The sequence below is a fragment of the Oxyura jamaicensis genome, chromosome Z (genome assembly GCF_011077185.1).
Source record: "Oxyura jamaicensis isolate SHBP4307 breed ruddy duck chromosome Z, BPBGC_Ojam_1.0, whole genome shotgun sequence".
NCBI lineage: Eukaryota > Metazoa > Chordata > Aves > Anseriformes > Anatidae > Oxyura > Oxyura jamaicensis.
In genome coordinates, this window is record NC_048926.1 from 13,704,016 (window position 1) to 13,725,071 (window position 21,056).

The 21,056-nt window shown below is 35.9% G+C and overlaps 2 protein-coding genes across 10 annotated transcripts in view; one reads left to right on the forward strand and one right to left on the reverse strand.

Annotated features, from left to right (window-relative positions):
- The window catches only part of OSMR (oncostatin M receptor), a 32,378-nt gene extending 28,263 nt beyond the window's left edge, over positions 1-4,115 (forward strand). For 5 of the 6 annotated variants that reach the window (XM_035309130.1, XM_035309129.1, XM_035309128.1 and 2 more), the window contains 3 exons: positions 1,123-1,201; positions 1,477-1,549; positions 2,088-4,115. In XM_035309130.1, the coding sequence (XP_035165021.1) occupies positions 1,123-1,201; positions 1,477-1,549; positions 2,088-2,546 (611 nt within the window). In that variant the 3' untranslated portion in view covers positions 2,547-4,115. The remainder of the gene's footprint in view (positions 1-1,122; positions 1,202-1,476; positions 1,550-2,087) is intronic. The other variant, XM_035309134.1, reaches the window with a different exon arrangement.
- A 178-nt stretch (positions 4,116-4,293) lies between these two features.
- The window catches only part of RICTOR (RPTOR independent companion of MTOR complex 2), a 78,308-nt gene continuing 61,545 nt past the window's right edge, over positions 4,294-21,056 (reverse strand). For 3 of the 4 annotated variants that reach the window (XM_035309124.1, XM_035309125.1, XM_035309126.1), the window contains 12 exons: positions 20,889-20,976; positions 20,278-20,370; positions 19,272-19,378; positions 18,419-18,648; positions 16,432-17,461; positions 14,747-14,924; positions 13,457-13,541; positions 11,967-12,200; positions 10,996-11,148; positions 10,272-10,395; positions 9,219-9,357; positions 4,294-9,053 (listed from right to left, as the gene is read on the reverse strand). In XM_035309124.1, coding sequence (XP_035165015.1) covers positions 8,979-9,053; positions 9,219-9,357; positions 10,272-10,395; positions 10,996-11,148; positions 11,967-12,200; positions 13,457-13,541; positions 14,747-14,924; positions 16,432-17,461; positions 18,419-18,648; positions 19,272-19,378; positions 20,278-20,370; positions 20,889-20,976 — 2,536 coding nt within the window. In that variant the 3' untranslated portion in view covers positions 4,294-8,978. The remainder of the gene's footprint in view (positions 9,054-9,218; positions 9,358-10,271; positions 10,396-10,995; positions 11,149-11,966; positions 12,201-13,456; positions 13,542-14,746; positions 14,925-16,431; positions 17,462-18,418; positions 18,649-19,271; positions 19,379-20,277; positions 20,371-20,888; positions 20,977-21,056) is intronic. The other variant, XM_035309127.1, reaches the window with a different exon arrangement.

Sequence of the window (21,056 nt, forward strand, 5' to 3'; positions counted from 1 at the left end):
TAGATAATTTCTTTACAGGCTCTTGAACTCCTAACATTGGTTGTTTTTCTCATCAGTCTTTAAATCCCCTGCCAAGCTAATTCCTTCATAAGCCAGCAAGAGGGCTGTTAGTTTGAGAATTACAGTTTACTGACTGGACGGATAAAAGCAGAGCAGGAAATTACATGCCCGCTGTTCTGTTCTCTTGAAAACACCACTCAGGAGTCTGTCTTAGCTGTGAGACTTGTAACCCAAACACCTAGTTTTGAAAAATTTGCCTGGAATGGAAGTGGATGGGGAGGAAAAGATAAGGCATTGGCTCATGCAAGGACACTTCATGTTTTATGCTAACTAGTAAAAGTGTCTAAATGCTCATGGCTCCCTCACAGAGGTGGTTCTGCTTCTTTCACCTGTGTTCCAGCTTCCATGCTCCAGCCTTCTCTTGTGCAGATACAGACATTTGTACTGGCTTAAGTCAGTCAGGAAAGATAAAAAGGAGAATGTAACATATTTCTTTTCCTGCTGTGGTTTGTGGTAGGGACACACAAGCTGGCTGACAGGCCAAGAGAGCAAGCAGGAGCCAGCACAAATGGGGAGAGAGCACTTGTTCTTTGTAAAAGGGCCTGCATGTAGTTGCCTGAACACGTTCTAAGGCTGTGTTTTATAACCAGAATTAAAAATATTGAGATTATGTCAGCATAAATCCTAGAAGAGGAAGAAAAGTGCTAGTGTCTATCTTGATATTGTCTATCCATACTCAAGGTACAGAGTTTATGTCAACTTTGTCTAACTGTAAAAAAAAAAAAAAAGACTGGAAATCTGGGAGGAAACCAGATATAACAAATAGTTAAGTGAGATTACTACTGCTTTATCTCTTGGAGATTTACAGTTACAATTAAGAAGCTAACTTTAGGACAAAATGAAGGAATCTAGTAATACTTAAGTTTTGGTAATCAATATCCAAAGACATACAGTTGTATCCCAGACCTTACAATCAAAATATCTTGCAACCACAGAAAACGTAATTTCACTGCTGAGTTTGTGGCCCATATTGATGGTATTTTTGTTCCAGAAAATCAGGCTGTATTGACTATAACAGGTGAGAAGTAGAAAACAAGATTTTAAAATATTTTTCTTTCACAGCAGACATGATGTACCTTCTAGTCCTGCTAGTGATCGTTCCTTCACTAATAGTAGCTATATGTGTCTGGAAGATGAAGTGGTAAGTTAAAATGCATTTTATTTCTCTAGCCAGAGAATGCAACTGCTGTAATTCACAAGCTGCAGCTGCTGCTTGTTGCTCCCAGCCTGTTGTATGGCCCCATTCATTTTTCCTTTGACTATCCATCTGTATGGAAGTTGGAAATATTTGGCTTGCAGCATTTGAGACACTCATAATTTACATCTGTTTCTGTACACATCTGTGTGTTGCTTCTGGTGGTAGAATGTGCTTTGATGAGAACACAAAACTGACTTGTTTTGCTTTCTTATTTCCAGGGTGAAGGAGTGTTGCTGTCCTGTAATACCTAGTCCTAATAAAAGCAAAGTGTTGTCATTCAAAGAATTTAAGGTAAGATCACTGAAAATGTGATATTTCTAATTTTCCCATTCTTGATTAGCCATTCTTGATTAAGCCATAGGCTGCTGCCTTCCCATTGCTGTTGTTTCATGCTTAAAAACTGCACAGATTAAAAACGTTGACAAAGTCTTTAAAATAGAGGGACATAACAGAATCATCTAGGTTGGAAAAGTTTTCATCAAGTTCAACCATCAGCCTGGCCTACTAAGTGCCACCACTAAACCCCGTCCCTTCAGTGCTATGGACTTCTCTCTTAAATGCCTCCAGGGCTGGGAACTCTGCCACTTCCCTAGCCAGGCCATTCTAATGATGTTTCCTTCTGTATCAGAAGTACTCTGATAAATTTCACATAAAATCCAGCAATCCATCAGACATTTGGTACAGGTTTTCCATTATGTTGGTTTATATGAAAAACCCAAACTCAAAAAATCTATAAGGTAATTTTATCAGTGCTTGAAGTAATTACTCACTTTCCTTTACTCTGGGCATCTTTCACTGAGTAATTTTTTTTGTTATGTTTCGCCTGCAGATTGGGTCTGAGAAAGTTCTAAAAATAAGTGACTGCACTCCTGACACCCTAGCAGTGGATAATAAGGTTGAAACCCAGAAATTACATCTACAGAGCCTGATGTCTTCAATGCCAACAGAAGAACAGAAGACTGATGTTCACAATTCTTCCTGGGATTATCATAATGAAAATGAAAAGGAAAAGAGGAACTTAACATCCTCACCTAAACCTCAGACTCATACTTGGTTTGAAAATTTGGCTTACTCTTCTCATCTTGCAGTTGAATCTGACCCCTATCAATTGCCAGAGACACTAGAAACCAGCAAGGCAGAAGTGTCAGCAGTGCTGTACCAGCCCCAGTACTACCTCAGTATTTTGAATGATGATTCTCCCTCATCACCCAGAGAGGCAGCTGGCAGGAAGACCAATTTGAGATACATTTCACAAACAGATGTACACTGCATTGGGAGGAGGCTTTGATGTATCCTCTTTGATTGTTTGTCCGATGTTTGGGTTACAAAACGGAAACAGGAATTTCTGAAACAACTGCAGCTTCTTTTAGACAGAGGCTTTCACAAGCCCAGATGCCTTACTTCTGTTAACTGGTCAAAGCAGTTGGTTCAGGACTAGTTCAAAACCCCTGAGTTTTGCACTGGAATGATGCATACTATAGTCTGAACACAAATTACTGTTATTATGTAAAATTTGCAAGCCAATGTTGCATGGCCTATAACAAGCAGAGGGAAGCACTTTTCTAGCAGAGCAGCTGTTTGTGGAGGTGTTACTGAGGCACATAACCTTTTCCAGCATTAACCCTTGCACTTAGCATACTCCAGACAACTAGGTAAGTAGACACAGTAATCATATGCATACATATATTAATCCCCTTTCCGAAGAACATCATATGCAGGATCCGTATCAGTTAGATCTTCCACTGCTGTTTGCATGTTTAAAAAAAGAAAATCTTCCTCTAGCTAGCACTGAAAGACATGCTAACTGTGATTTCAAAACTTACCAAAACATTCCTTTTGATACTTACACTTTTTATCTTGCAGCATTTGCAGAAAAGGAATTGAATACCATAGATTTGTTGTAAGTCCCAGAATCCATACAGTAGGCTGAGGTAAACTTGGTCTTCTGTTATGATTTTTAAAAACTGTACATTTCTAATGAAACAGACTAGATAGCTCGTATCTGAAAGACCTTCATTTCAAAAAAATAAGTGTTAAAAAGGCTTGAAAGATATTCTATATCAAGAGCTACATGTGTAAGGAATTCTGATACAGAAACTCACTCAAGAAGTCATATTAAATTTCATTTTAAATTTCAGCATGGTGCAGGTTAGTTGTGCCAGAGGGGATGGCTCTAACAAGGCATGATTTCCTACATCTGAGCTGCTGCTGCTTGGCTGCAGTAATTCAGCAGAGTGAGTAAACAGACGGATACTGGGGGATGAAGTGAAGCAGCGAGCGCTGTCTTCATGGTGCAGTGAGAAACTGTGGCCACTCAGGAGTTCCTATCTCAGCTCCAGCAGAGGTGGCTCCCCTGGTCATTCCCAGGGAGATTCTCCGCTGAAGGCATTTTATAATCTGGAGGCAAGGCAACAGTTTCCCAGGTACTGCTCTGCTTGGAGACATGAGAAGAGGTTACTTCCTCTTTATCTATAAAATGTTCTGCTTGTTGGGCCTGATGGTTGCTGTTTCTTGAAACTGCCTGTGCTGTAAAATAGAGGAACAAACTGTTCCAAGGGGGATAAAGCCTTTGTGCAGGTTAAAGGAGGTAGTCAGGGCACTAGCACTAACAATTACAAAAATATTTTTGACGTAAGGGTAGAGAGGCGTGTATTTTTTGTTTCTTTTAAAGACCTATCTTGTATTAGTGCTTGAAAGTGAGTTAAAAATGAAACAAGAAATAGTCTATCTTGTTTATAATTCAACTTTCACAGCTGTTGGTGAAATGCTTAACACTTAAAATGTATGAAAATCACAATGGAAAGTAACTAAGTCTATCAGTACTCAAAATTTTTAAATAAAAATGGTGTGCAAACTATCAGAGTCCCCTCTATTTTTACAAGACATCTTAAAGTAAAAGTGTAAAATACACTTTCAACAAAAACAATGATTATTCAGAAAGCTTCAGGTTGTTCTAGTTAATTAGTAACTTACAAATATAAAGTTTCAACTCATTCCTAGTGCTGAAAGGTACATACAAGACCAGAACAACTATAAGAAGTTTAAGTACATTTTATTAACAATGCATCCCTTTGATAAGATTACGCTTCAGAAGGCTTTTAATGCCCATAGACATGAACTGTACACACTATACAAAAAAAAAAAAACAAAAAACAAAAACAAAAAAATCAAGGTGGGCAATACCATTTTGGGACAAGCCTCTGTTTAAATTATACACAGCTCAATGCAATATTCTTACGGAAAATATATAAATACTTTTTCTTTCTATGTTACAGGTATACAATATAAATCAGATTTCAATGTCTGTTCAGTGACCTACAAACACTAGAACCTCTCAATATGTAGCAGCGTATTACTAAATAAAAAAAGACAATGTGGAACAGGGAGAATAAGTTTTGAGAGTTTCCTTGATCCCCACCCCTCCTCAGAATGATTAATTTACATCATCTCTTGTAATGCAGTTTTAGGGATGCTGACAGCCCAGTATAGGAACAGTTTTTTCAATTAAATCTATAAAACATCTGCCTTTACCTCCTAAGACATTGCATCTTGTGCTGAAACAACCTATTCAGTGGCAAAATGGCATGTTACACTTTTTGGCATAAATTACATTTCTCAAATTAAATAGTGTATTTTACAAAGCAATTCAAGCAAAATGTGCAATTTCTGCATGCTGTGGCATTGCTATCAATCTATGTTACAAAAATAATCCAAAGAAAATCCACATTCTTTACTTGAAAACAACTGTCCAGGGAACCAGATCTGAGTTGGACAAAAAAAAAAAAAGATAGGAGCTTCTACCAAGATACAAACATGGTTTCTAGCATGTTCCCAAAGGTCTTTTATAGTTCTCACATTTTACTCTCACCTTGTACACACCTTTAATATGCACATGATAGCCGTAGATAAAACTTAAAAGTAAAAAAGTTAGAAGCTTTCAACTGGCTCCACAGCAAAGCACCCAGTAACAGGTGGGAGAACAGAGAGCTTGGAACTGCTCCAAAGCCTGGCATGAATTCCTGCACCTCAACTCCTCAGCTTGAGCTCATACTCACAAGCTAACATAAGATGCCTGAAGTCCAGAAAACCAGATACCAAGACAAGAACATAGACTAAGAAGCAGGAACAACTCTTATCTCTCGCTGGGCTTTAATTATCTACCCTTTTGAGAAATTTCTCAACATAGCTATCCTTCTCTTCAGGCACTGTGAATCAGTGACGGTACAGACAGTACTTTTTTCATCTTCTCACTGCGAATTAGAACTCTCTCATTCAAGACATATTTAAAACATAACAAAAAGATGAGCGGTACTCTTACTCCTTTTTAAATGTTTATAAGGCAGCTTACCTCAGTGTGGCTACCACCTCACCCTTAACTACTGAATATTGTGACTTAAAAGAAAAAACATCCAACAACAAAGAAAACAAAGAGAGCACCTTTCAGGTACATATGTCAAATCAAATATAAGAACTGCCATATGAAGAAAAGTGACTGCCTCCAGTACAAGATGCCAGGGGCCCAGCACATAAGCTAAGTACCTCAAAGCCTGACCATCTACAATTTATGACAGCTGTGAGCATTCAGCATCTCAGTTTCAGATACCAAAAACATCCCTTTCTCCAAAAGGATACTCACACCACCCAGCTTTGTTCTCCTCCACACTCAGTGGAGAGAAACAGGTTCTCCATGAAACAATTCAGAGTGCTTTAGTTAGATCTCTGCCCTTTGGAAAGTGCCATCCCTTTCCACTGACTGTAAATGACAACCAAGAAAGTGAGCCAGATAATTTAGTAGGCTAAAATCCACTGTTTTCACAGTCAGGCTCTTCTTCCTGTGAAGGCTTTCACATCACACCTGTCTGAATATTCTGTATTAGCATATTCCATCAGTCAGGAATTTTCTTTGCCACAGCAAACTGAATTTCTATATAGTGTCAATGAGCACTATCAGCTTTACCAATTGTCTGACCATATCCCAAACCATTAGGACTGGAAAAAATATGAAGTGGGTGGTCTGTCAGCTTCCCTTCCTACCCTTTCTAGGAAAAGTGGAAGAATTCTTTTTTAGGTTTAACACATGCACTTACTATTATTATTATTTTTTTTTTTTTGGAAGTTTTATCATGAAGCAAATAAAGCTCCAAAATAAGAACTTTAAAAGGGATATTTTAAAAAAAGAAATTGATAGAATTAGAAGTTCACAGTTTATGACTAGACCAATATCAAATTCCTTCAATAATAGTATCCCTTCATTTGCCAATTAAAATGAAACACTAATGTGAGCTTAATGTAAATTAATTCTAGAAACGTGTTATGTACAGACTTTACATACTTTATGTGTACATGTTGAAATCTACTGACACTCATACACTTTTAGAAAAAACATTTAAACTGTATTTGCAGCAGTAATTCGTACATCAAGTTTCTGTTGTCATAGATCCCCAAACAAGCGAGTATTTCAGAAAAAGTAAGATGGAGAAGCTTTCATAAGTATATTGACGTTGCTTTTGCTTACCTTTTTCAGAGGCCTTCCTATTGCGCTTTCTACTTTAAGTGCTATTAAACTGGTAACAAATGAACAAGGGTGTTTTATTTAAATACAGGCAATAAAACTTGTTTATTTTGCTTAAATGCAGAAAAATAACATGGAGTTGTTTGATGTAACCCCATCTAGTTATTAAAACAAATCTCTTATACTCTAGCCTAACTGAGGTAGTGTTTGAAACTACGGCATAAGATACACCAGCCCCATTTTTGGGAAAACTACATTATTTCCTTTGGAGTATATACCACTATTTGGTCTACTTTGACTGAGATTTTGGTTTTACAGAAGCATTTATTCCTTATGACCAGAGAAGTCCAATAGTTATTGGTGTGGTGTTTTCAGAACATTTCAAACATGTCTTGACATGTAGACATATTATTTGTGTCACTGACCACAAAAGATTTGAATAGGTTTCTTTTTGCTCCTTCTTTCAGTGGGAACTCATGAAATGACAGTCTCAGGAATTAGATTTCGCTATGAGCAGCAACTTACAGATCTACTTTATGAGACCCTGATGGCATACAGTGCACATAAAACTCAGTGATATCAGCAAAGCACTGCCTATGTGGCAAGATGAAATTTCCAATAAGAGCAAGTAAATTTCCTATTTCACTGGGAATAACGTTTTACTGTTCACAAGACAACTGACTGAATTCTTCAGTAGCACAGCTAGTAAGAACGGGATTATGAGTATCAGGATAAATTTTCACTTATGTATTAATCAACAATTATAAAAAATGGTAAAAGTGAATGGATAAAAATACGTTCTACTTAGTACAGTCCAGCTGAGTTATTCACCTATATCAAAATCAAAGGGCAACCCCTTCTATTACAGGCATTCTAACAAAGGTGGCCATGCTACTGTATATATACACATTTGCATATATTCATACTACCTTTGTACAAAGGCTTCTGAATCTTTAGATGCACGATAAGTGATGGGGACTTTTACTTTTTTTTCATTAAGCTTGCACTCATTACTTTAGAAACCTCACTAGTAGCGTAATAGAGTCAACTGTTTTACTCAGTCACTGTATTATGTAACTTTTGCAACAAGTCTCAAACACCAATATAAAATTTTAAGTTCTGCTGCTTCAAAATTTGTACTTAAGGCTTTTCACTACAATTATTAGTACTATCTGATATTTGATTACTCATCCACTGAAAATTCAATCAAACCTTTGTTTTTACAAAAGGCTGTTTCCATGGAACTCAGAAAATTGCTCATATTACATCTTTTCACAAAAGCAGCGATGATTAATGTCTTCAAGTTTAGTTTATACAATATTCATTTATCTGATACAAATCATGCTTGTTAAAGGTTTTTAGTTAAGAATAAGACCAACATTCATACTATATGAGCATGAGTGTAATAACTGCAAACACATGCATATCATTCAGGGAAAACAATTTGATTTCTGCATTTTAGCTTTAAATGATTTGTTATTTTTAAATCAAACTGTAGTGAAAATCCTTAACTGGTTCAGATAAGATACATATACGTAAATGTAATGAAATTGGAGAGACTGCTAATAAAATGAGTTATAACTACAGTAATATTAAAATAACTTAAAGGAAACCTCAGATTCACAGAGGTTTTTCTTTCTGTCTGAAGTTACAAATCCCCCAAGTAGTGTTACAAACAGTACAAAAAACAGAGAAGAGCTAACATTTATCCCCTGGTGTCCATGATCACAGCATGGCCACCCATTGCTGACAACGGAATGCACCCTCATCTCACCAACTCCTGGTATGCTGGGGTTTAAAAAAAAAGAAAAAAACAAAACAAAAAGCAAGGCATTATTCTGCTTCTCCGGAACAGAATTAGAAGTCAATCAAGTCAATCATATAAGATGTCTCTTCTTTTTTTTTGTTTTGTTTTTAATTTATGGTAAAAAAAAATGAAATGAAAACTTGTGGAGGTGTTCAGTGCTCGGCTCTTGCATATTCTGGTAATTACTATTATTAGAACTATGGTAATGTTTAATATATCCCCAAGGGGCTCAAAAGACTAGGGCAGTTGGTTGAGGAAGAAAGTTATCAGTTCACTCTTCAGGTACCAGTAGCTTCTGGAACGGTCTAGAAGATGATGCTCCAAACTTTATTTTCCAGTCAATCAGAGTTTGTCTGAGGATTTTAGGAAGTCTGTATGCAATGCACTGCATGAGACAGATGTCAGGATTCAGCTGATGTATCAATTACAGGTTGTTTTGTTGGTGTTGCTAAAATAGCCTCTGCTTCTTCATGCATCTAAAAGACAGACAAAGTATTAATGTTGTTAGAGATTTTACCAGAATGACATCACAAAATGGTTTTCTTTAATACATGCCTGAAAACATTTATTACTCAGAATATGAAACCTGTACCCCTTTGGCACATTTTGGTGAATTCAAAGCATCTCAACCCTCCACTTACTTGTAAGAATTGCACATCTTGAAATAGCTCCTGAATGAACCTTCTAGATGGGAGTCGAAATGTACAATGTGCTAACAAGTAGGACACCTCAGAGTAAAGGCATATGTCATCAAATGCTTGGGGATACTTCTCCTTAATTCTGATCAACAGGAAAAACAGAATTTTAAAAGTCTTGAGCAGATTTCCATCATATTTTCAAAAACTGTTCAATTAAGTTTTGATTGTTATCATTAACAAACTAGAACTCTTCAGTAAGAAGGCATTATAAATTCTGCATCTGATGAATGAAGAAAAATCAGGACAGCATGATTTTCTACTAAACTTGAAGAAATCTATATTGATGAAACAGAATATATACTTTTGAAGTTGTACAGAGTATCTCAGATACTCTGTACAGTAGAATTTGAAAGAGAACAGCATATGAAAGACAACACACCCACATGTACAACAATACTAAAAATAAACATGGAAAATCTAACTTAGTACCTGTATTTTGTAAGTAAAATGAACATTACTGAATTTTCTTTAGCAGCTGTCTGATGGTTTTCAACTTCACTAGTCCAGAAATTTACACTTATTATGTTTAGTACATATCCATTATTCCTGTATTTTTAACATGAGTTTTGCCTACAAATTAATGCCAGTAGTTGCACTCTTGCTTATAGTTGATTTGTGTCTCAAGAAGTCACTTTCAGCTTGTCACTCTGGTTACCTGATACATCTTACTTGGCACAAATAAACGTGAAATAATTACTGTTTGTTTTTCAAAGATGCAGGACATATTCAGTTTACAATGAAACTTCATTACAGTTAAATTACTGATTTGAAGAAGAGTGGGGAAGAGTATGACATTGAATATGGAGCAAATAATATTATAAAAAAATCATTTCCTTAGCTTTTACATTATGTTCAGCTATCTCCAGTAATCCACAGTAATACCTGCTTGACAGGATTTTGAAAAGTCAAAATCAGGTGAACCACTATCTCAGAGAACTTAAAAGATACATACAACTAAATATTGACAGAACATTTGAAGAAATGTATTTAACTTACGTCAGGAGTCCAGTTTCATGGCCCTTAGTTCCCACCGAACTACTCAAATTGATTACTAAACGTAAGACTTCTTTCCGTAGAAGTATTCTGCACACTGGTGTATCATCTGGGATTGATTTTACTCCTGGAAAAATAAATTAAACCATATGAAATTCATGCAGGAAGTCTTTGATTATGCTAATCTTATGCCACACAAGTCTGTTTTGGCATTTTATACACATGCGCATAGGTACACACATGCACACACAGATTTACATATACACTATGAACTACCAATAAATAGTCTAATTAAAACTTAAAAATTTTAACATAAGATTTTTTTTTCAAGATAAACTAGCATTTCATAAATTCTGTGAGACACGTGCTGAAGACTAAACACTAGGAGATTCAAGTACAGCGCTGTCTCTACCACTAGAGCATTCTGCTGGGGTATTACCTTCTCTGTTTGTATCAAATCCTAGAAGCTGGCAACCAGCTAGTACAGCATAAACTGAACAGTTTTAAATTACGTTCTTCCATCCGCCGTAATAACAGGCAATGCATCTACCTTCCAGGATAATGATTAGGGCATCTATAAGTGGTTTGTTCTTGTTGTTTTGTGTTTGTTTTTGAGTAATGGACATTACTTTATTGCAGTAAGTACAAATAAAGTATTATTCTTTCATAACACTTAAAAATACTTTAAGAGCTATAGTTTCTAATAATATAAGGCTTTCAAACTTACCTAGTACAAGTTCTGTACTTTTGGTGCTGCTAGCTGAACCATGAGATACTGCATCACTACAGCCTGAAATTCCAGAAAATTTGGAGGAATGCACATCTAAGTGATTGTGTATGGTCTGCCCACACCAGTCAGTATATGGAATGTCTGAAAAATCTGATGGAAACAAGATATCACATCTTTGTTATTTGTATTTTTCCTTACCTGAAATGCTTTTCCTATTTTTCAGCAACGTTAGGAATACAATATTCTGATGCACTAAGTATGGTAAATGTCAACATATAGAAGAGATGACTAGATTTTAGACAAAGTATGCTAAAAATGTTTTAAAATCACTTTACTGAATCTTAAAATTCTTTGGTAAAAATAACCAACTCTTAATCACTGAGAGAAGTCTAAAAAATGCATTCACATGTAAAGCTCTTATTGATATAGCTATGCTTTTTTGCACAAGAGAGATGTTTTTGTATATGCACAAATTCTTAGTTCATAAAATTGTCACAGGTCATGCAGAATGGGCTCTGACTTCAACAAAAAGGTGTGACAATCAAGGATAATTCTGGGAAGTTTCACTACACATAGCCTTTGACATTTTGGATGCAAAAAGATGAATATAAAATCCAAACTTTTAAGTGTTTCTGCATTTAATGGAGCCACAAAAAGAGACAAACATTGGTTTGAGTGGATTTTGGGAGACAACCTAGTTCCTAGTTCAACCCGTTTAACAAAGAAGGGATCAATTCAAAATTAGATCAGGTTACATCATGAAGAGTTTTTTCCCTTTATGTTCAACTGGAATTTCCTTTACTACAACGTATTTCCATGACCTCCTGTTCTTTGGCTTTGCAACTCTGTCAAAAGCCTTGCCCAGGCTCTCTTGTAATCTCCACATAGCATTTGAGGACTAAAAAAAGATGAACAAACCACAGCTTTCTCATTCAGTTTTATCACACTTCCCCAGAAGCAACACTAACCTGTACGAGTATATGAAGAGTTCACTTTGTTGTTAGGCTGATAACCCAGAATTTGAATGCAGACACAATAAAGGCAGTTTTCATCTGTGTGTTCCTGTAGCCCAGTGTCCTCTGTATTTTCTAAAAACTGGGAGGCATCAGAACGGCTGGTATTCATTATTTCTGTGAGACTGATCTGCTGTCGAAGCATCTGAAAAGGACTTTTGACTACATCACCTGTGCCTGATGGAAGACCTGTGGATAGGCAGATATCAGGAAAAAAAAACACACAACCAACAGAACATTCTTTAGATTAAATTTCCCCTGTTAAAGCTAAGAGTGGAAGATCTAAAGATAGAAACCTTTTTTTTGAATAGTTAAATTCCCAAGATTTGTTACAGCATTCCAGAAATAAACATTATGTTTTAGTCTCAGCTAAATACTACATAACAGAATGTTGCAAAGGATAGACCTCAACCTCTAAACACCTGTACGAAGGCACAGTCAATTCCAACATTATATCAACAATAGTAACACCCATATGTTATAAATTTTCATAGTATCAAACAGCATTGGTAGAATATACCAGATGTATAAATGATACACACAAATGAAAACAAACAATTTAAGAACGTTAACTTAGTGCCTGTAACAGCAGGAAACATGACTCAGTAATGTAGAAACGGGACTAAGAAACTTCAGTGATGGGCTCTTCCTTGGACAGAAAAGAACAATATACACAATTTTCAATGAAAGTTACTTTACAACAAAACTCAGCAAACTACAGAAACACACTTTTTTTTTCATTTATATATAATGAAAACCCAAAAAAGATCTTCAAGTAATCTTCTTGTAATAAAGGTCCAGTTAACTAAGAAGTAAGACTACAGCTATTCTGTACTACTTTAGAATCAGTATCAACGTTTTTAGTTGCCCGACTAAAAAGACACATATTGATGCCCTATAGATTTTTGTCTACTCTTGAAGTAGAAAGAAAACCCTTTCCAGAACAAACCAAGAATTACAGAGCATTTGGAATTCTCTTGTACTATGTTTCATCATCTCCACTGATCAACTGCCGTGGAAACAACACAAAGACAAAATTTACTTTCCAAAATACACATTTAACAACTTTATTGTTCCTAAAAATTCACATGTAATCAAAGGGAGTCAAAATATTTCTATTTGGCATTATATTTTTCTTTCTTAGCTTAAATTTTGTGTCTTTCTCTAATGCACTATTGCTTCCAGTCTTCCTTCAATTAGTATTAGCTCATATTACAGTCAAAGATACATAGACATGCTTCAATTTATTACATCAAGTTCATGTTGAAACAACAGTGCATTATCTTGAACTACACAAAAATGAAATTAATGGTCCAGTATCCCTAAATCCAGAACACAGCTCTCAGATAACTATTTCTGTAAAGAAAAACAGATAAACCAACATCCCACCCCAAACAGCACATGTACAAATAAACAAAGGTACAAAAGAGGAATAAAAACAATACCTCCTGCATCAGGTGCAAAGACCCTAGCTCCACGGTCATCAAATGGTGGTGTAGTTTTCTTCTGAAAATATGGAGTCTCCTTTACCTGGTATAGTCAGGTGATAATCAAAATTAGCACGGGTGATAATCATATTAGGAGGAAAAAGGGGCCCTGAGTACTAGAGAAATGCCAGTGAAAATGCCAGTGAAAACAAAAAGCATACATTTATGAATGAAAATTTAATAATCAAAGCTTATAAACAAAAAGCAAGTAGACAAACAGCAGTGACAAGCTGTAGGAAAATCAGTGACCCAGAAGTAACTATTAATGATCTCTACAATGCTGGAGATCTCAGGAGAGCAAAGTAAGAACACCCAGGACATTTAAATGTTGTCTGTAAAATGCTGTAGAATTGTGTAGTGTTGTAGAGTTGAGAGAGAAGAAACAAAGCAACATAAATACACCATAAAGACTGAAAGAAAAATAGAAACAGTCATTTCACAGAGGAAACAAACCAGTATGATATATGATCTTGCCTTTACACTATCTTCAGTAATTTTTAAGATTAGTAGAAAGAAATCGAGGTATGAAAGGCAAAGATTAAATAAACTAAAAATGAGAAAGACACTAATTTACCTGTGACATAGACCATGTCCTGTCTTTGACAATTATGTAACAGAATATTAAAATTAATAAAAATTATGATGCACCACTGTTAAATTGTAATGTATTTAAACTAAGCAGAGAGAGAAAGGCAAATAAGACAAAGTAATCAGCTTTTAAGTTAAAGATACATACCTGTGAAGTTAAGGCAATACAATTTAATGCTATGATGATATATGTACTAATAGAGAAACATTAAATCAAAATCACTGTGGCAGGAAGTTTACTGTGGGATTACATACACCATTTATAGTTGACTAATAAACTAGTTGGCTAGCAGAACTAGTTATCTACTAGTTGGTTAAACAGATATTAAAAATGCCCATAGACCATGTTAATTTTAGTATAAAAACTAGCTGCCAACTAAAATCCCATGAAAGTGTATTTATGCTGCCATTGTTTAATGTTCTTCTAACCTATTCTGTTATTTGTCTAATAACACAAAACAGACTATCGCTTTTTGGACTACTGCTTTTCTGTTAACAGGGTTAGAAAAGAAACTCTTGTTCTCCAAAATGCATTCCTTGAGAGTACCACATCCTGTTCTCCTCTTTCTATAGATCTGATCTATTCTAATGAAAATGCAACTGTTCATTACCTTTCAGTAAGAAAGTATGAACAAACCCACTATGTTATCACACACATACCTGAAATATTTCATTGATATCAACTGGGAGAGCAAGGCCAATGTAATCGTCAGAGCTTCCATACGTAGCATTAGAAACCATGGAGCGAACAGAAGAGGAACGCTGAAGTGTATTTTGATTAATAGGACTTAATAAATCTTCTTTATCTAACGAAGCATAACTTAAAGCTTTCATGAATCTGTAACATAAAAATAATAATCTTGGTAAGTCTGTCATTTTTTGCACATTACAGATTAAAAGAAATGCAGTCAAAGACTACCCTCATCTTTCCATTGTGGAACCCAGAGCTTGCTACTCTTAAGCTATAGCTATAGGCTCATTTTTGTACTGTCTCATGTTGTATTGTATCATTTGGCAGTTCCTAGATTAAAAAATTGTGATCTTTGGAAGTCCTGGGACATGGACCTGAAAGATATCTGAATTAAACTTAAAAAGCTGCCAACCCTGTAAAAGCAACCCTTCTGCAGCTTCAGTCTTTGAAGATGCATAGCCCAGAAACAAATCAGTGAAGATGCAGGCTTTTAAACTGCTAAAAGTCTCATTTTTAGAGCATACCTATCTATACGCATAATGTACCTTTACTGGGTATTCACAAACTCAGACCTAAGCAGGCACATTCCTGCAAATGCGCAGTGTGGACATGCTAGGTACCAGAGACACAAACAAGGAACATTTTTTCCTGTACTTTAAGGGAGACTCACTGGGTGAAAATTAATTTAGTCAACTTAACAGTACGAAGAACAAACTTGGGGCTGCACAGTGAGCAGCGCTGACTGTGGCAAGTAACTGGAGGAACAAGTAACTGGAGGAACAAAGAGAAAAATAGGCTGGGAAAATGAGACAGGAGATTGGAGGCTAGAGAGCATGTCCCTCAGTGCAGATCAGAGCCCTGGTAATGGAAGTCTCACACAGCCACCTCTCATTTTAGTTCTCATCGAAGATTAAAGACCTATAAATGCTTTCTGTTAATCGAACTAAAGCAGATTGCCTATGCAGTAGAATAGCTTCCTACTCCAACACGACCATATAAGTGCTAATACGCTATGACAAGCTTCTCCTTTTCATCACCTTTCCTACACAAAATGGTTTTAAAAGGAAAAAAACAAATCACACCTAGAAAGTCATATTATGGCTTATGTTAAAAAATAATTAAAACTGAATAGGTAAGAAGACATAAGCATTAAAAATACTAACCATGCACAGCACATAAGAATTATTACACCACAGTCATGACTTTGGCTGGGATAGAGTTAAGTTTCTTCAGTTTTCTTCAAGTTTGTATGATGCTGTGTTTTATCCTGTTTAGTATCTTTATCAGCAATATAGAGAGGGGGATTTGAGTGTACCATCAGCAAGTTTTCAGACAAAACCATGCTGAGTGCTGTGTTTGACACTACAGAAGGAAGAGCTGCCATCCAGAGGAACCTGGACAAGCTTGAGAAGTGGGCCCACGTGAACCTAAGAAGGTTCTTTTTTTATTTATTTTTTTTTACAGCACTTAGGAAGTTTTCTTTAACCTATTATTCTCTTAATATCAGTACTGCTCTCAGTGGAGGTATCTAGCATCCTGCAGTAACTGTCCCTTTTAGAATAAGTCGGAAAATGGAAAAAATAATAGAACAGTATGTCTCTTATTTAATTGCTTTTCTAGCTTTGAATAAATAAATTAGCACAAAATCTCTTACCTGCTTGGTGTTAGCCGAGAATCCAGGCTGCCAGACTTCATGGTAATAGTGTCAGTAAAAAGCACATCCTTTGCTGGAGATGCTAGGGCTTCCGAGTGAGATAGTGAAGGATGCATCCTCTGCTGTTGTAAGCGTTTTAGTGTAGCATAACCAAAGGCGTCTCGAGAACTTGTGTAGCTAAAGTTATAGTCAGCAAGACTTTTTATTGTAGCAAGAGAAGGAGCTTTTAGAGATTGGGCTCTTCGAGGAAGTGTATGAGAAGACCCTGGGGGTACCAGGGATACAGAGTTTGATTTTGAGAGAGGCAGGTGGTTAGACTGTGGTGTTGAACAGTGAGATGGTTTAACTGTTTTTGTGCTTACCACAGTACTCAAACTTCCACAGTCAGTATCTACGTTTGTAGTGTCCACACCTACAGTCTCCCTTGAAGGGCTAGAGCTCATTGAGCTTATACCACTTGTTGTGGTATCTGTATTAAAACTTAAGCTACGGCTCTTGAAATGTGTTTGTGTAGTACCATCTCCTATTAACCTTTCTCTGCTTGTGTTTTCCCGGTGAATTTCATTTCCAAGACCTTTTGGCAGCTTCAAGTCATTTTCACCAATACTCGGGGTACTATCAGTATCTTCCATGTGCTTACTTCCAACAAAAGAAGTTTCTAATCGTAAAGTCTGGATTTTAGGAACTCTAAAAACAGGGTTGAAATCTTCACCAGCAGGAAAGTCTATGCTACTGGAAGGTTCTGTTACAGTACGATTTCGCCTCAAGCCCGATTTACTATCAGATGATGTCAGCTTTCCTCCTTTTGGATCACTGCTACTCCTGTGTTTTTTATTAGGGAGAGTAAGTGAATTTAGAATGCGATTTTTCACAAGTCTGCTAGAGGAAAAAAAAGGAAAGGGACTACGGTCTTTGTCCTTTGAAGGTCCAGGTCTGTCATAAAATATTTGTTCTGCATCTTCTGTAATATCTAGAAAGAATGTACTAGTTGAGGTACTACCAAAACGGTCATCCTCCATGATGAACATACCTGAAATTAAATGAGACTTTTGTCAATGGAAAAGGTCATTTCTTCAACATGCATCAACTGAATCATACAAAAGCAACCTATTTGATAAAAGTCCAAACTGCAGCTCATATGGTTTATTGCAACTTTAAATTCAACAATTTTTCTTCAGAACTTAGCACAGTAAATGAAGTATCTTCAGGAATACCTGAGCTGAAGGTTTCTATGCTTCAAAAGAAAAGCCACAATATCTTATTTCAGTGCATATAACCAGCAACTGAGACTACAACTAATACATGCCTTTAATGATATCTAAATATGATATATTTCTGGATTCAAATTCCAAGTATCAATAACACTAACAATTTAAATATAGCAATGCTATATATACTGTATTTTCTAGACATCAACAACAAGAAAGTAAATGTACACTTGAGTATGCAGTTTTCTACAGGGTATTACAGCAAGCTACCATGACTTATCCAAGTGGTAAGATGAGGGGAAACGGCCTCAAGTTGCACCAGGTTGGATCTTAGGAGAAATTTCTTTACTGAAAGAGTTGCGCAACACTGGAATAAGCTGCCCAGAGAACTGGTTGAGTCACCATCCCTGGAGGTCTTTGAGAAACAAGTAGAACTTAGTAGCATGGTTTAGTGGGGAACTTTAGTAGTAGGTTAAAGGTTGGACTAGATGATCTTAGAGGTCTTTTCCAACCTGACTGATTTTATGACTTGATATAAAAATTAGTAAACTCCCCTAATGTTAAAATTCCTTACCTTGATACCAAACAAATCTAAGACATTGTTTTCTAGTCTGTCACTTGTCTACACCTGTCTGAATGTAGGTAAAACTGTCCTCGGCTTGTACTTTTCTTTGCTGGTAATATCACCTTTGGACCACTTGCCTGTACCCCATCTTGACAAGAAGTTGATAAGAACAAAATACTTTTGTCTTTTGTCTTTTTTTTTTTTTTCAACTTACTTGAAGGTGCAGATTCACTTTCACTGTTATGCCTAGAACTGGTGGACTCAGAGTTCAAGCTAAGAGTACTGGGTATAGAAGAAAGTTCATTGCAGAGCTGCTCCATGTCATCAGGGACCACTGGCCAAGGCTGTCTACGACTGTGTCTCACTGCATCCCAGTTGTGATGCTTCAAAATGTCACATCCTTGTTTAGTTTTGGCTATTAGACCAAGCACGTAGACACACGTTCTGTATTTAACGTATATATAGAAAAAAGAGCAACAATAATAGCATCTAATTTAACTAAGCTTTTTTCCTTTTTTGAAAGGAAAGTTTCAGAACAATTCAGAAGAAACTTCACAAAATTGCCACTTTTTGTTCCTGATTTTCATTTGCAAATCAGCAGAAACTTAAGTACTCTAAAATATCTAAAATGCATTAAAAACATCTATTTTTCAAAAATAAAACTCAATTATTACAAAAAGCCTGATAAAGTAAAACATTCATACATTAGCACTATTAGGCAAGAGACCATCTATTTATGCTCTCTTTTAAAGACTCAGAATAGATAATAAATAAAAATGATGGAATAATAAATAGATTCCAGAGATACATGCTACTTATTTTAATTGCTTTTTAAAAGATGCAAAGAGTAATAGAAATCTTTCTTTTTTTCCTGTAAGTTTCATTTGGTTGTACTTTTCAACTTCCCAAACAATTCTGAGAATCCTTGCAAACTGTCATCAATAATCCTTAAAAACTTATTACCAGATGAGTGGCAAAATATATATCCATGTGAATAAAGTACAGGTATTTGAAAACCTACTGGAACTACTGTCTTTACATTTTATTTAATAATTAAATACACATACCCTCTAACAGAGAGAACCTCACAGTGTTGGGCAAGCGTCATTATATCAGGAATTACATTTTCCTCTTGAAGCAAGTTAAGACCCCAATTTGATGATCCAATATTGCCCTGCAATAAAATAGTTTGTTGAGTAAGTTTTCATTTTGATGCGATCCGCAGCACCATTCATGTAAATTTTCAACACTTGTTTGTAAGTAGTAGAGTTCCCATCCACATCCTCTTAAAGGTGTCAGGAAATTGAGCAGTTTCTCCCTCCTTTTTAATATTACCTACTCATGCCATGGGTATCTCCAAATCCAGGAAAGGACTCAGGATACTGTAACAGCTAAAACTGTCACAGATAACTTATGTAGTCCTCAGTTTACCAGTTCTACTATAGCCAGCAGTATAATTTTTTTTTAAAAAAACTTATTTTGCATTCCCCTTAAAGAGGCATTTTATTACATACCTACAATGTCTTCCAGTAATAGTCACCCTGAACAAGTGTTCCAAAACAAACTTTGGGGAAGACAGAAAAAAAGGCAAATGAACACTTAAGGTGGCAAAGCAGCTTTAGAAGCATAGATTGGATAGACACATACACTAGGTTTTCTCCAGGTTATCCCCAATACCGAGAACGTCATAACCATATATTCACAGGCAATCAACAGCAGCACAAGCTTTCCTCCAAAAACTTTGAATTTGTGGACCACTACAGTAAATGTATCACACAGCAAGTTGTAATCTCTGGCTCCATACTAATACTGTTGTTGCATGTGGCAATCTGTTCTTTATATTTGTAAGAAGTGACAATGAAAAAAGCTCAGAATAAAACAGACGCAGTGAACTATATTCATCTGTTATTCCAGTTATGGTACAGAATGTCAGTTTGGCAGGGGGAGGGAAAAGTTGCACATGAGAAAAATACCTAAGCCGTGTTTTTTAGAGGATTTTGCTTAGCTATTTCAGAATCAGATCTTGTAACAGAAGTCAAACAGCTGGAAAAAGATTGTAAACCTATTACTAACCAAGGCCCAAAGGGCTGCTTTCAGCTGCTTAATTCCTTCCCACTTATCCAGCATTGGGGAACGAACAGTGTAACTCAGATCTGTAACAATACTCTGAAGGAGAAAAACAAAAGAAAAAATACTCAGTTAAAAATGAGACGTATACCTCAGCGAAACAGGTTCTCTTGCATTTTTAGCAAAAAAAGAACTAATTTGAAGTACACAACCTGAAATAAACAGTCATATTTGTGGCACAGTAAGTATAAATTAACATCAATGGTAATGAAGGCAGAAAAATGTAACATAACCAGTGAATGCATCAGGTCAATTCAGATTTTATATGGGTAAGGTTCATCAGTTCAATACAGGAAAATACATAACTTTTCACTTGATTTTTTCAACTATTAAATACAATTCAAAACATAATTTCATAAAATCACATTAAAAGTCTATTTAATTAATGAAGAACTTTTTTTTTGCTAGCCATTTTAAGAAAAATAGTGCAAGGTATTTCTGATATTTCAGTGCTAGGAAAGAATTTTACATGAAATTAGATGGAAAGGTTATTTTCACAAATGAAGAGTTACAGTACTCTTTACAATCATTCAAATTTAAATCATTGCTGTCCTCACCTGAGACTCCAATAAATGGCAGCCTGTTTTATGGTGCACCAGTTGGCCATAAAGGTGAACTGGAAGGTAGACATGTGGTCGCTGTAATCTGGTAGAAAGAAAAAACATATCCTTTCTCAGGAATTCTTTCCTTTAATGTAAGTTACACTGCATTGTACTGCAATGAGT